Source organism: Aquarana catesbeiana, linkage group LG01 (assembly GCF_042186555.1).
Source record: "Aquarana catesbeiana isolate 2022-GZ linkage group LG01, ASM4218655v1, whole genome shotgun sequence".
Classification (NCBI taxonomy): domain Eukaryota; kingdom Metazoa; phylum Chordata; class Amphibia; order Anura; family Ranidae; genus Aquarana; species Aquarana catesbeiana.
Genome location: NC_133324.1, coordinates 476,505,844 through 476,520,042, shown reverse-complemented (window position 1 = coordinate 476,520,042; position 14,199 = coordinate 476,505,844). Strand labels below are relative to the sequence as shown.

Sequence of the window (14,199 nt, the reverse complement as noted above, 5' to 3'; positions counted from 1 at the left end):
GAAGAGAGAAAGCGTAAAAAAGGAAAAGAATGCAGCCATAACATCTAATGGGACGTACACACGGTCGGACTTTTCGTCTACAAAAGTCCGACAGCCTGTCCGACAGACTTCCGGCGGACTTTCGGCGGACTTGCAGCAGACTTTCTAACGAACGGACTTGCCTACACACGACCACACAAAAGTCCGACGGATTCGTACATGATGACGTACACCGGACTAAAATAAGGAAGTTCATAGCCAGTAGCCAATAGCTGCCCTAGCGTGGGTTTTTGTCCGTCGGACTAGCACACAGACGAGCGGATTTCGGGGTCCGTCGTAGTTACGACGTAAAGATTTGAAGCATGTTTCAAATCTAAAGTCCGTCGGATTTGAGGCTGAAAAAGTCTGCTGAAAGTCCGGAGAAGCCCACACACGATCGGATTACCAGCCAGCTTTAGTCCGTCGGCGTCCGTTGGACTTTTGTAGACGAAAAGTCCGACCGTGTGTACGCCCCATAAGAATTGGTAAGCTGCAATATAGTAAGTGTTTGCTTTTGGGTTTAATACTGCTTTACATCTTCTGGGAAGGAGGAGAGAGGCTACACTGCCCCCCCCCCCCTCCCCTTTGTTACCTCTTTTTTACAATGATACCAAATGAGAGTTTGTCTTACCTGCCATACATAATTAGAATTATTTGACTTAAGATCCCTCTTTAGCCTCAAAATAGTATTTCTCCTTAGCCTCCCTAATACCAGTTTTTAAGCTTGCTCCAGCTACACTACAAGCTTCCCTATTCCAGATTTAAAAGCTGTGCTCTTCTCTCCTAACAGAACCCTCACCTTGTTTTTTTATCCAAGGTTTATGCTTGGCAAAATGGCAAATATCTATACTAAGTCAGTAGTTGCTACATCCTCAGCACATTTCTTAATGTATGTCATGAACACTGACCTCCTCAGGTTTTTTTTAATTAGTGCATTAAAATCAATCCTACTGAGCAGGCATAGCTTTGTCTTGCGAAAACGTCACCATTTTTAATGATGGCTTAGACCTCCTAATAACCTGTGCATACTGCATGTCAGTAACATAAAATTTGAAATATGCTCCAAAATGGTAATACTGAACAGCTTTATAACCCCAAGGAACATTTGTGTACACATGATTCAGGATGTTTTCTCCTTTCTAGTGAACATATGGCTATGCTTGTTTTTTCCCTATAAAAAGGGCCTGACATTTGTGAAATATTGCATATTTTATAATTAGTATTCATTTTATCTTATTCATAGCTACCCAATTAACAGATATATTTTAAGAGATCTTTGCTTTGCTTAGCTTCAGGCAGAGCAAAAGTTTTCAGTAACATTTTTTGTCTGATTAATGTAAATCATTTTATCAGTGTATTGGTAATAGTTTAACATTATATAGGTAAATGGGAGCAGCCATATTTGCTCAGTACATATACAGGCTTTGCTTCCTGCTATGCACTGTTCTGTAATTGTTCCTTGTTGATCCTGTCATAAAAAAGACAAATTTAGCCTAAAGTAATAAGCATTTTAACATTGTTCCCTTTAATAAACTAGAGACACCAGCCAATTATTCAAATGCAACCCTTTTACTGTTATCAGATGTCCAGGCCATTATAAACATTGCTTTGTAAACTTTTAGCCATCTGTAGTACACTTGTAGCCTGCACAGCTAGATATCTGCATAACAGGAACTAGGAAAACAAGGAAACGCTCAGTGATTTGTCTAGATCAGCCTTTTTCAATCTTTTCAACACAGAGCAACCCTTGAAATAATTGTGTCAAGGAACCCCTGCTACAAATTATATCTGCAAATCATGATACAGTATGTTAGTGTGATGGTCAGTGGAAATACTGCTTCTTACACTTGTGGTCATTGGGAAGAATTACCCCCTTACAAAAAGATCATTGGTGTCAGTGGGAACTTATCTGAGAGGCAAAAACCCTGGTCTAGATGTACGTTTTGCCTTTCACAACTGTCCTCCTATAACCACAAGATACAGGGAAATAAGTGAGACTTAAGCCAGCCATACATAGATCAGCAGTCCATCTAACGACTTGGGTACAACCAGCCTGTCAGATTTTTCTTCATGATATTACTGCCAGTGGCTATGGCTTTGTATTCTGCTGGTCAAAAAGACTCCCCATGCCCCCTCACCCATGGTAGAAGGTAAGAAAATTGATTCATCTGTGGGCTGCCCTATATATAAACTTATGCTTGGGCTCCCTTTCTTACTGCAGCTCCTGACCTGTTTTTTTAGTGAATACATTAACTTCCTGAGAATTCGGTGCAATACAAAAATCCTTACTGGTCACTTCTGATACTAAGGACATAAAGTCAGACAAGTACTTGTAACAGTTTAAAGTGGTTGTAAACCCTTACAGACCCCTTTTACCTACAGGTAACCCTAGATTAAGGCTTACCTGTAGGTGCAAGAAATATCTCCTAAACCTACATGGTTTAGGAGATATTTCCAAAAGACAGGCACCGATGTCTACGGCACACTGAGCGTGCCGTCTCTAAGAGCGATCTAACAGCAATCATGCTATTAATGGCGGCAGCAGAGCACATGCGCGGGAGTGACGTCATTGCGGCTCCGGCCAATCACAGCGCTGGAGCCGCTATACCCGGAAAGAAGATGGACGCTTCGTATGAGAAGGGACAGCGGTGACATCGCAGGCTCCCTTGTCAGGTAAGTGACACATAATGGGCTACTATGCGATGCACAGTAGTACATTATGCTTTACCTTTGCAGGGAAACAAAGAGGAAGTAAACTCATTCTGGCTGTGCTTTATACAAGAGGTTTCTTGTTTTGAGGGTCTCCAGAGGCTTTATGTGGCAATTACTGAGCCCAGACATGCTTGCAGCCCAGTGGGTTAGTTAGGAGATGAATGAACAGCAAAAAAATTGGGGGGGGGGGATTCGCTCCAGGATATCTTCAAACATGAATGAAATTCGAAATCAAGGTCAAAGCTGAGAGCAAGAGTTAGGGTAGATGGAGTTCAAAATGGTAATTTAAGCAAAGGTCAGTAAAAAGTAGATATGCCATCTCAGAATCAAAACTAAGAGTGAAACCAACCCTACACTGGGCAACCAGATTGTATGATCTAGTTCCAACTAAAAGTCAGTATCAGAGAACCAACACACTCCAATGAACATACAATTTTGTGGCCAAATATGCAACCATGTTCCTGTCTGCTGCAAATTTCACCATGTTGCGGTGCCCATAAACAGTACACAGGTGAACATTTTGAGGCCCAGAGGCAGCCATGAATAAGCAGGAGTAGTCTGACAAAGAAAGAGGTCCTGGGGAAGCTACTAGGGACTTAAAAGAGGGTGGTAACCCCCTTAATTAGGAATGAGGCTTTGCTAGCAGAGAGAAGGAAGACCTAAATAACTGAAGCAGAACAGTCATGTCATGTGCTAATAGGCTAGTCTCTCATTTTGAGATAGGCCATCTGTCTCTATAGAAAGGTAAAGCTGTGTAAGCAGCAAATTTTCAGTAAGTGGGCTTTAAAAAGTTAGGCTGTAATTCTTTTAAGTGCAGTGGCTGCCTGGCTCCTAAATTTATACTTCGTTAAAAAAATAGCCATAACCTTGCTGAAGTGGGTTTAATGCATATAGTATTTAAATCTGAACGAGTATTCTAGAAAATTAGGACAAAACTCTATACACTGATAGGTGTAGTTTTCATACAGTTATCATGCAGTCATATGTTCAATATTTGGCCATTCTGCATCCACTACTGCCTAAGAGTCCATTTTACCTTTAAATATACAGTATCTTGCAAAAGTGAGTACACCCCTCATATTTTTGTAAATATTTTATTATATCTTTTCATGTGACAACACTGAACAAATGACACTTTGCTACAATGTAAAGTAGTGAGTGTATAGCTTGTATAACAGTGTAAATTTGCTGTTCACTCAAAATAAATCAACACACAGCCATTAATGTCTAAACCAGCAGCAACAGTGCCGCACACTGCATCAAATTGGTCTGCATGGCTGTCGTCCCAGAAGGAAGCCTCTTCTAAAGATGATGCGCAAAGAAGCCCGCAAACAGTATGCTGAAGACAAGCAGTCTAAGGACATGGATTACTGGAACCGTGTCCTGTGGTCTGATAAGACCAAGATAAACTTATTTGGTTTAGATGGTGTCAAGCGCGTGTGGCGGCAACCAGGTGAGGAGTACAACATGTGCTGTGACTTAATGAAGCAGAGCATGATCCCCTCCCTTCGGGGACTGGGCCACAGGGCAGCATTCCAACATGATAACGTCCCCAAAACACACCTCAAAGAAGACCACTGCATTGCTGAGGGTAAAGGTGATGGACTGGCCAAGCATGTCTCCAGACCTAAACCCTATTGCGCATCTGTGGGGCATCCTCAAACAGAAGGTGGAGAAGCACAAGGTCTCTAACATCCACCAGCTCCATGATGTCTTAATGGAGGAGTGGAAGAGGACTCCAGTGGCAATCTATGAAGCTGTGATGAACTCCATGCCCAAGAGGGTTAAGGCAGCGTTGGGAAATAATGGTGGCCACACAAAATATTGACACTTTGGGCCCAATTTTGACATTTTCACTTAGGGGTGTACTCATTTTTGTTGCCAGTGGTTTAGACATTAATGGCTGTGTGTTGAGTCATTTTGAGGCACAGCAAATTTACACTGTTATACAAGCTGTACGCTCACTTTTGTGAGATACTGTATATGACATTTTAGGCTTGTTCATTACTATGGGTTTCTCAAGACATGTTTAAATAAAAATTGTTGGACAGTGGCAGTCATATACTGTATGAAGATGGATGGTTTAAGCTAGACTGCAAGAGGTGATGGAGATCTTAAAACAGAACTCCAGTTAGCGGGCCCCCTGCCCATGCATCTCCTACTGTTACAGATCCCCTCCCCACAATACATTTATAAGAATTAAAATTAATACCATAATTCTAATTGTTATACATGTGCTCATGTGAAGAGCTGGGGTCTCATTTTAGCCTCTTCAGTGGTGGCTCCTCCTCATAGCCTAGCACTCACGTTATGACACTCCATTGTCAGTCGCGCCTGATTGATAGGGGTGTGCCCTAAGAGCCCAGCCCCACAGGAAAAAGCTTGAGTGGCTCTAAGCAGCATTCCACCTGGAAGAGGTTCAACCAGCAGGACTGGAGGAGGATTCAGGGGGATGGAGCATGGAATTAGTGAATAATGCCCTACTAAGTTCTTTGCCCACAGGAAGAGGAGAAGTAGGCAAAAAAAATAAAATATGGAGTTCTGCTTTAGGTAAAGGTTGATAAGATGTACAGTTTGGCAATTATTTAATGCATTTACAGTATTTGTACTAAATTTTATCGTTTTACATTTCTTCTGTTGCTTTTCATATTATAAAATGTTATTTCTTCTACATATATAGATTTAGACAAAAATCAATCTTTAGAAGGGAAACATACCTTGCTGACAGTTCTTAATATTATGCAGTAGTCTTTCCCTCGTTCTAAGGGAGCATTATAGAAGTCTCCATAGTATTGCCTGTCCCCAATTAACAGCTCCAGATGTTCGGGAGTGTCTCCAGGGAAGAACTCGGCAGTGACATATCCTTGCATCTTAGATATATTACTGAAGTACGTGACAGCTTCCAAAGACTCACAGGTAAAGGAACACCAAGACATTGACTGAATCACAAAGACCTGGTATGACCTGGAAAAAGCAAAGTGTTAATGGTGAGTTTCAATGGGAAGCGATTGCCAGGTGATATTTTAAATTGCCAACAAAATCATGTCATCGTTAGAATAATCAAATTATCCTAACATCTTATTTCAATGAGTCTGCTCTTGTTAAAGCAGAACTACACTGCATCTGAGCACCATAAACCAAAATGCAATTGAATTCATTTTTAATGTTCAAAGCAAACTCATCCATCCTCCATGTTTTTTTTCTGAGGAATCACTTTGAAGGGCAGATGGTTCATGGAGCATTTACTTCCCGGAATCCATCTGCTCTTAGCTTGGGCATGCAGGCAGGAGAGTGTGCTTACTTGAGAAAACCCCTTCTCCCCTCACCCAGATGAAAGAGAATCCCATGGAAAAAGACTCATGGGATGTATGACATCATCTTGGCCAATGTCAGAATCCAGGAAGCAATTGAAGAAAAAAAAAGGCTAAAACAAGTAAATATTAGATTGTCACTGAATCTGGCCGAAAACATATGGAAAGGGTGACTGTTATCTAATGTCAATGGGTATCTTTCATCTGCAGGTGGATGCACCATATATTGCCATATCATACCTTAATTGTTAGAGCTTGTGCCCCATACAACACCGCTGGAACCTCACAAAGTGCAAAGAATTGGACAAATTAAACAGTACACACCCAATTTATTACTAACTGAGAACCTACAAGACTAGAGGGGTCATAACCAGCTATAACTCATATCTACTATTTCAGTACAGGTAAATTGCATACATTTGCAGATAAATGGAGCACATGATATAAAACCATGGACAACCAAATATAATGAACCTTGAAAAATTGTATCTGGTCCTTCTTCACACTTACATAATTCATCTATCTTGGTTGGAAGAAAAACAGGGATTGTGGCTATATTGTTGGATGATTTAATCATTATCAGGAGATACCTATTTTAATAAGGGCAATCTTTGGCAGCCATGTATGCATCTGCTTTATGTCACTTTTTGTTTATACACCACCAAGATGGCTCTGCAAATAACATATTTGGATATTCAATGCTTTTTTGTTAAAACATGTTTAATTTTTCGTTCTTCTTGTGTTCATTTTAAGCACGTTTTCTCACCATCTCATTGGTTCATTTACTAGAAAGTGCTGCTATCATTTTACTTGTTTGGAGAATAAAGGTATTAGTAGGGTCACTTAACAATATTATTTATACGAGAGCTCTGTTTTATAACTTAAGAACATCAAAATTGACCTCTTTTTTAAAGTACAGTCATAATAATTTATTGTCCATAGGTCATATATGTGCATGGGTGTCTTTCATATCCCACATACAGTATATACTTTTTTTTTTTGGTTTAGGACTTCATTTTGTTTTTAGAGGTTTTTTTGGAGTATAGAAGAACCACACCTCAGCATTAAGGTACCTCTGTCTAGTGTGGACCTAATTCTAATCTAATGTAGGATCAACACAGGCAAATAGAGCAGTGAATTAAAGACATTAAATTTTAAACGTTTGGCCATTAGAAACCATAGAGGAATGTTTGCTTAGACTGGAGCTCTTCTTTAGGACCATCAGTTCTAAAGTTTAAAACACGTGTAATGTGTAGGTCCTCTGTGACACCTTTTTTGAAACATGGTGTTTTAACTCTTCTGTAAATATATACTAATTTGACTTTCTTCTAAACTGAGTTAAATATCTTAAAACATGCCTAAATAACGATCTGCAATAAATAGTTATGTTATGAGTATACAAGACAAAACAGGTCCCAGTTAAGTTATCAATGTGAAACGTTTTGTGTTATTAGAAAGACATTTACCCGATGTGTTCATTATTGTCAGATCTTCGAAAGCTAATTTTCGGTAACTGACTGTTTACTGGTACAATTTTCACTTTAGAAGGTGGATGTTCTGAAACGAATAAATGCAGAGCAAAAATTTAAAACATGTAATATTAAATAAAGCCTACACTTTTTCATACAAGAAGAAGTGAAAAAAAATATTCTGGTAACCAGTATTGTATGTTATTTAAATTTGCAACCAAAATAGTCTAAAGAACAAGAAGGGAAGTAGTTGCCTCAATACAGCATGACATCAGTCTTTTGAGCGAGTGATCAGGATATGCCAGTATGCTGGGCTTTGCATGGGAAATGGGATCCCAGCAATGGAGGTCTTCTTACTGTATCGTGATACTGTTATGGACAATAATATCTTCCTAGAATGCTTCCATTTGTATGGACTGAAAGAAATTAAAGTGGTATTAAACCAAAACATATTTATTAAATTGCAGCTCACCAATTCTTATGCTGGCCATACACTATACGAAAAATCGGCCGAACACAATTTTGAAAAACGAACGTTCGACCATGACCGCAAACGATCGTGCCATCATGTAATGACCGATAAATTGTTCAGTGGACATGAATAAATAATTTTTTGTTCGTTTTTTTACATATACCTAGTGCAGACAGTTCGGACGGGAAACACATTAACCTTGCAATTTATCGTACGTTCGGCAGAAATTTTCCAAACTTCACGTTCGTTTTTTTTCCACAAAAACGTCACAAACGATTATAGATTTGTGCCCATTAACGAACGAAGTGTCTATACGAACGATTTTTCGGCCGATTTTTCGTATAGTGTATGGCCAGCATTAGATGTGGTGGCTGCATTAGTTTTTCTTAGACTTTCTTTCCTTTATTTTCATTTGGTGATCCGGCCAGTAAGTCTGTAGTTTTTCATCAGAACAAGCTGTCCTATAGAAGTAGCAGTTAGAGGGTTGAGGCAAACTATTTAACACTGACAGGGGTGCTTACAAAGATCAGCTTTTACGTATTTATTTAATACCTTTATCACAAAGGAACAAAACTGCCGCTGTAACTGCTTATAAAGTATTATCTTGAGTTTGACTTCAATTTTTTAGTGCATCTCAATCTGCTAGTACATCTAACACTCCCCCCCCCCCCCTCCAAACTGACAATGCTGCTGTCCAAAGGTGATTCTGTTGCTCCTTTATCCAGAGTGGCCTATCGCTAATACAGGAGGTTTTACTGGCCAGATCACCAGGTCTGGAAGGTGGCCATACTCTGAGATTTTGTTTGGAGCACGTGTTTACAGCTCACGCAGACTCGGGGTGGTGCAATATGCTTCATAAAGCTTCTCTACCTACTCAATGCTAGTGGATTGGTCTTCTTTTCCTTCCTCACTTGCTTTCTTTCTTGGATACGTCCAGATATTCAAGTCTTTTTTGGTTAGATGACTCATATTGTCTCTCCTTGGACAACACTTACCCCTGCTAAGCTGTACACAACAAATCTGCTCCTACATTCTTTGGCCCCCTTTGTTCTGGCCCCTTTTTTTAAATAAGTTCTTCTTCCCTTGCGCTATTAATCAACGCTTGGGCACTTGGGTGCCCCCGGCTGTGTGAACTTATGCTCAAACCCTCTGTTGATTTTTTAACTCAATATTACCTCTGTCCACCATAATCTCATGAAGAAGACTCTACGAGCTGAAACGCGTAGGGGTTACCATTGGGCCTTAAAGCCCTTGCGGCAGATCTAGAGTAATAATAGGTTATGTCTTTCTTTTTTACATCAATGCACTTTACTTTTGGAGATATTTTAAATTATGTTTCAATAAAAAAAAAATTGTCATTTTTATATAACTGTTGACAGTTATTGGTGCCTAAAAAATCCCCTCCGTGGTGTTGTTCTTTGTAAATTGTTATTAGGGATGGGCACCTCTACCTGTGAGATTTACTAGCAGTATATTTTGAGTGATGTGGTACTGCCCACTTGAGTAAATGCCACTTCAGAAGGCATCAGAGTTTACCCCACCACAGCAACGTACAGCCATTTACTTGTATTGGTGCATGTATTTGGCATGTGTGGCTCCGTGGCCACCAGGAAGCATTGGGGATTTTACTCCTCAGTACACAGGAGCTGCTATGTGTGCATGTTCCATTGTTTCCATTATTGCACTAACATCTGATTGCACTACTACAATAATAAATCTATAATCATGATTTGTGATTTTCTCAATAAAATGCATAAAAAAATCAGTTATATCAGAAATAGAAAAATGAAATAATGTAAATGACTGTGGAAAATATTACCATTATTGCAAAATAAAGTCAAGCAGTTTCCCACAGCACCCAATTACATTGTTTAATTCATATTCTAGTACAGGTTAGAAGAAAGTGAAAACCTGATTGACAGCTGGGGGTAATTACCGCACCTTTCTTGCTCTACTTTTCACAAATCATACAGATGGTTGGGAAATGTTTAGAAACCCATTTACACTGTGCAGTGCTGGTGCATTGCATTATTGCATGTGTGTTAATGTGCATTGTCAAGCTTAAATGCACATTGCATTAAGGCAGTCCATTCAAATCAACAGGCTGCCAATACACCAGAACAGACAAACAGGTATGCAGCATTTTTTGCAATGCAGTGCATGATAATACATTACTTTGTGCTGCATGTGCATTGGAGGTTCATTGGGTTAGTGCATCAGGGGCCATTGAAAAAGAATGGCACAGCTATGCACTAAAGCACATAGTGCACTGTGTAAATAAGCCCTAAATGTATGCAAGATATTATATTCATGTCTACTTTAGACTATTACAAATCTTAAAATAAATAACTACAGATATGTCACGCCAAACCAATAAAATACAAATTATTATAATTGTAAGAGTGATGTTTTTGTATACTTTTTTAATTTTCAAAGTGCTAAATAATATGTGAAAATTAGGAAATATTACATGGTTGCTATTATACAGTGAACAGCGTCAATTTTTGTATGTGAGGGAACAATAGTTGTCAAAATGCACAATGGCTGGACTTTCTAGCCTTGTATAAAGGCACAGTGCCATCTAGTGTGTAACTGCTTTATTAGCAAGATACTAAAATGCTCATTAGAAACATGAAAATTGGATATTATATTTGATGATTTTAAAAACAGAAAGCGACTAATATTTCTTCAGCAACAAAAATAGGCTTTTTGATACATGGATTTTTTTTTTTAAACTAATGTAAGATCTTGTTTTGCATCCTGGTAGTGGCGAGGAGGTCAGCAAGACACAGGGGTTGATTTACTAAAACTGGTGAGTGCAAAATCAGCTCCCAGATTTTTTGTCAAAGTGCAATTGAGAAAGCTGAAGTCAGACGCTGATTGGCTATCATGCACAGCTGCACCAGATTTTGCACTCTCCGGTTTTAGTAAATGGACCCCAGTGTGTCAGGTTCTTAGCAGACTTCAGAGGAAATTTTCCCCTTAACTCAGAGGCATTTGGCAAAGCGAGCAGCATAGAGGTATTTACTCTCTTCTTTTAAAGGCAAATCTTTTTGAGTGATTTAATTCTGGCAACAAGATCACTTTAAAATAAAATAGATGATCCCGCCGTAAATGTTCTTGTTCCAGCACTTCCTGTTATAGGGTCACAATAGTCTCTCTCTGTTTTCCAAATGATACACGTTTTCACAATTCACACATTTCACGCATTTAACCTCTCACTTGGGTTTCCAATGGAGCAATGACATGCAGCCATTGCTTAAAGTGCTATTAAACCCTCAGTTCTTAAGCACTTTTAGCACTTACCAAGTATGCAGTTTCTTCATCATTTAATCTTTGCTTTGTTCCTGCTTAAGCTGAAGCCATAACCACTAACCCATGTTTCCTGTCACAGAACGGCTCCTTTTTCCTGCGGCATCCTATGGGTCCACCCTTGCACGCAAAGACTGGAGTTGTGTCTCCCTACACTGTGTGCATCAATAGAAACACACAGCCAAAGGATGACAAGACAGACTGTACTGTCCACTAATATCTCCTTCCTGAGAAGACTGGAAGTTCAAGGAAGCAGCACTGACAGAGCAGGAGCCAGCAGCATTGAAAGTTGTAAACAGCAAGTTCTGGAGTAAAAATTGTAACAAATTGTTTACTGGGGAATGTTTATTTTATTGTGCTCAAAGTGCTAAAATGGATGTAAACCTGATTCATGAAATTTGACCTAGGCACACATATCTGTAGTGTTTTCTTATCTCTCTTCAAAGCCCTAAGTCCCGTGTTCTTCTGCTGCTTCGTTCCTCTGTTATTAGCATGATAACTTCTGACAAGTTCTCCGACACAGCAGATAAAAGCAGCTGGAAATTTGTGTTGGGGTGGGTGCTATAAATAGATTAGCAGAGAGCTTGTCTTGCACAGCACAGCTCTGCAAGTATCTTTGTTCCTCTACCTATGTGGAGGGGGGGGTGCCTTTCCTCCAATCAGCTGTCACACAGTGTCTGCCCAGACTCCCCTCCCACTGCTGAATGAGGAAGTAACAATTCTAACACAATGTTAGAATTCTAAAGAATATATAAAGCTGAAAACAGCAGATATACATGTAACACTTATGTAGGAGGATTTGTTTCATCCCTGTGTATCATCTGAGGCTGTTCACTTCACTGGGCATAGGACAGGGTTTACATCCACTTTAAGCTAAAAAATGTTAAGAGAGCAGCACTGAGATACAGCAATGGATGAAAAAAAAAGTGGTTTGCGTTAGAAATGGCCATTGTTAATGATACCCATTAGTAAACTAGATATCAGTTATGTAGATTTTAAATCTATTTTAAAATCAAACTATTTACATCCAGAGTTTTGATATCTATCTATCTATCTATCCATCTATCTATCTATCTATCTATCTATCTATCTATCTATCTATCTATCTATCTATCTATCTATCTATCTATCTATCTATCTATCTATATATATATATATATATATATATATATATATATATATATAATCCTTATACAGCACCACAAACCAAAAGTTCTATTTATTCGTTTTTAATATTCAAAGAAAACTCCCCCATCCATCCATGGCTCCATGGCTCCATGCTTTCTTTTGCTTTTTCTTTTGAAAAACACCACCTAGAATTTCGGGCCATGGCCATTCTGAGTAAGGGCAGATGAATCATATAGCATTTGGTTCCTGGAATCCATCTGCCCTTAGCTCAGGTATGCCAGCAGGAGGCTGCGCTTAGCTAAGGAATCCCCTCCTCCCCTCCTGAAGTCTCCAGGGATGTATGATATTATTTGCCTAGGCCTAGAAACCAGGAAGTAACTGGAGAAATGTAAAAAAAAAGTTTTAAAAAATGACTATGATATACTATCTATTTACTAATTCTAGCAGCAAACAAATTAAAAATATTCAGTGTTGATTGAAAGAGTGAAGTTCCAATGTAACCACTTGCTGCCCAGCCAATGTATATATATATATATGTATATGTATATATATATATATATATATATATATATATATATATATATCCTGGACGAAGACCTTCTCCAGAAAAACTGTTGCATCTTTCCCAAAAAGACTCATGGCTGTTTTAGATCAAAAGGGCGCTTCTACTAAATACTGAGAAAAGGGGCTGAATACTTAGGACCATGTGATATTTCAGTTTTTCTTTTTTAATAAATCTGCAAAAATGTCAACAATGCTGTGTTTTTCTGTCAATATGGGGTGCAGTGTGTACAATAATGAGGAAAAAAATGAACTTAAATGATTTCAGCAAAAAAAAATGAACTTAAATGATTTTAGCAAATGGCTGCAATATAACAAAGAGTGAAAAATTTAAGGGGGTCTGAATACTTTCCGTCCCCACTGTATATATATAGCGAGCGCTGCTCTTTTGTTCTGGAAGGACCCATACGTCCTCCCCCCTGGGGCGCATAGCGGGCCACAGTTCTTGGTACTGGCCATTGTGATATATATAGATATAAAATTTTTTTTCTTTTTACATATTTTCACCAGTGTCCCTAATCACCATTGTACCAGTTAGTATTCCTTTACCCAGTCTGCTACAATAGCTATCTGCAGTGCGCAAGCCCAGAGGGCCACCTCTCCATATATTGACCAGAGTCGACTATCGTGCTACAATCCAATGAACGAGCAATCGTGTATAGAATTCTTGCTCACTGGGTAGACAGGGTGACAATGTCTCCCAGCCGGATTTTCAGAATGTTTGAGGGCATTGTAGCAGGCAGCCGTTGGCCCTGTGGGTTATGGTAAACTGGCAATGGAACCCAAAGGTGGGGCTTAATCTACCTCCGCCGCATCTCTTCTAGCTTGGCTCAGCGTATACTCATTGGCATCCAGCCAGTCGGAGGCCTCCGTGGATGAATCAAAGAAGTGGGCTTGTCCCCGAGCCAGGATATGGAGCCTAGTAGGAAACAGCATGATGTAAGAAGCCTGAAGATTTTGGAACCTTTTCTTGACCTCTGTAAATTTCGCCCTGCGGTGTTGCACATCTCCCGAGTAGTCAGGGTAAAAGGAGATCTGAGTGCCGTTAAACTGGATGTTGCGACGTTCTCTGGCCAGACGGAGCACTATCTACTTTTCTTTGAAATTGAGAAGTCTGGCCAGCATGGTGCAGGGAGGATGACCAGGCGGGAGAGGCCTAGGTGGAACCCTGTGAGCCCTTTCCACTGAGTATAATGGAGTGAATGCTTTCTTGCCA

At 39.5% G+C, this 14,199-nt stretch overlaps 1 protein-coding gene across 3 annotated transcripts in view; it reads right to left on the bottom strand.

The window, feature by feature from the left end:
* SUSD1 (sushi domain containing 1) overlaps positions 1–14,199 on the bottom strand; it is a 295,273-nt gene that overhangs the window by 86,172 nt on the left and 194,902 nt on the right. For all 3 annotated transcript variants that reach the window (XM_073591463.1, XM_073591465.1, XM_073591471.1), the window contains exons 21-22: positions 7,508–7,598; positions 5,448–5,694 (exon numbers count right to left, since the gene is read on the bottom strand). In XM_073591463.1, coding sequence (XP_073447564.1) covers positions 5,448–5,694; positions 7,508–7,598 — 338 coding nt within the window. The remainder of the gene's footprint in view (positions 1–5,447; positions 5,695–7,507; positions 7,599–14,199) is intronic.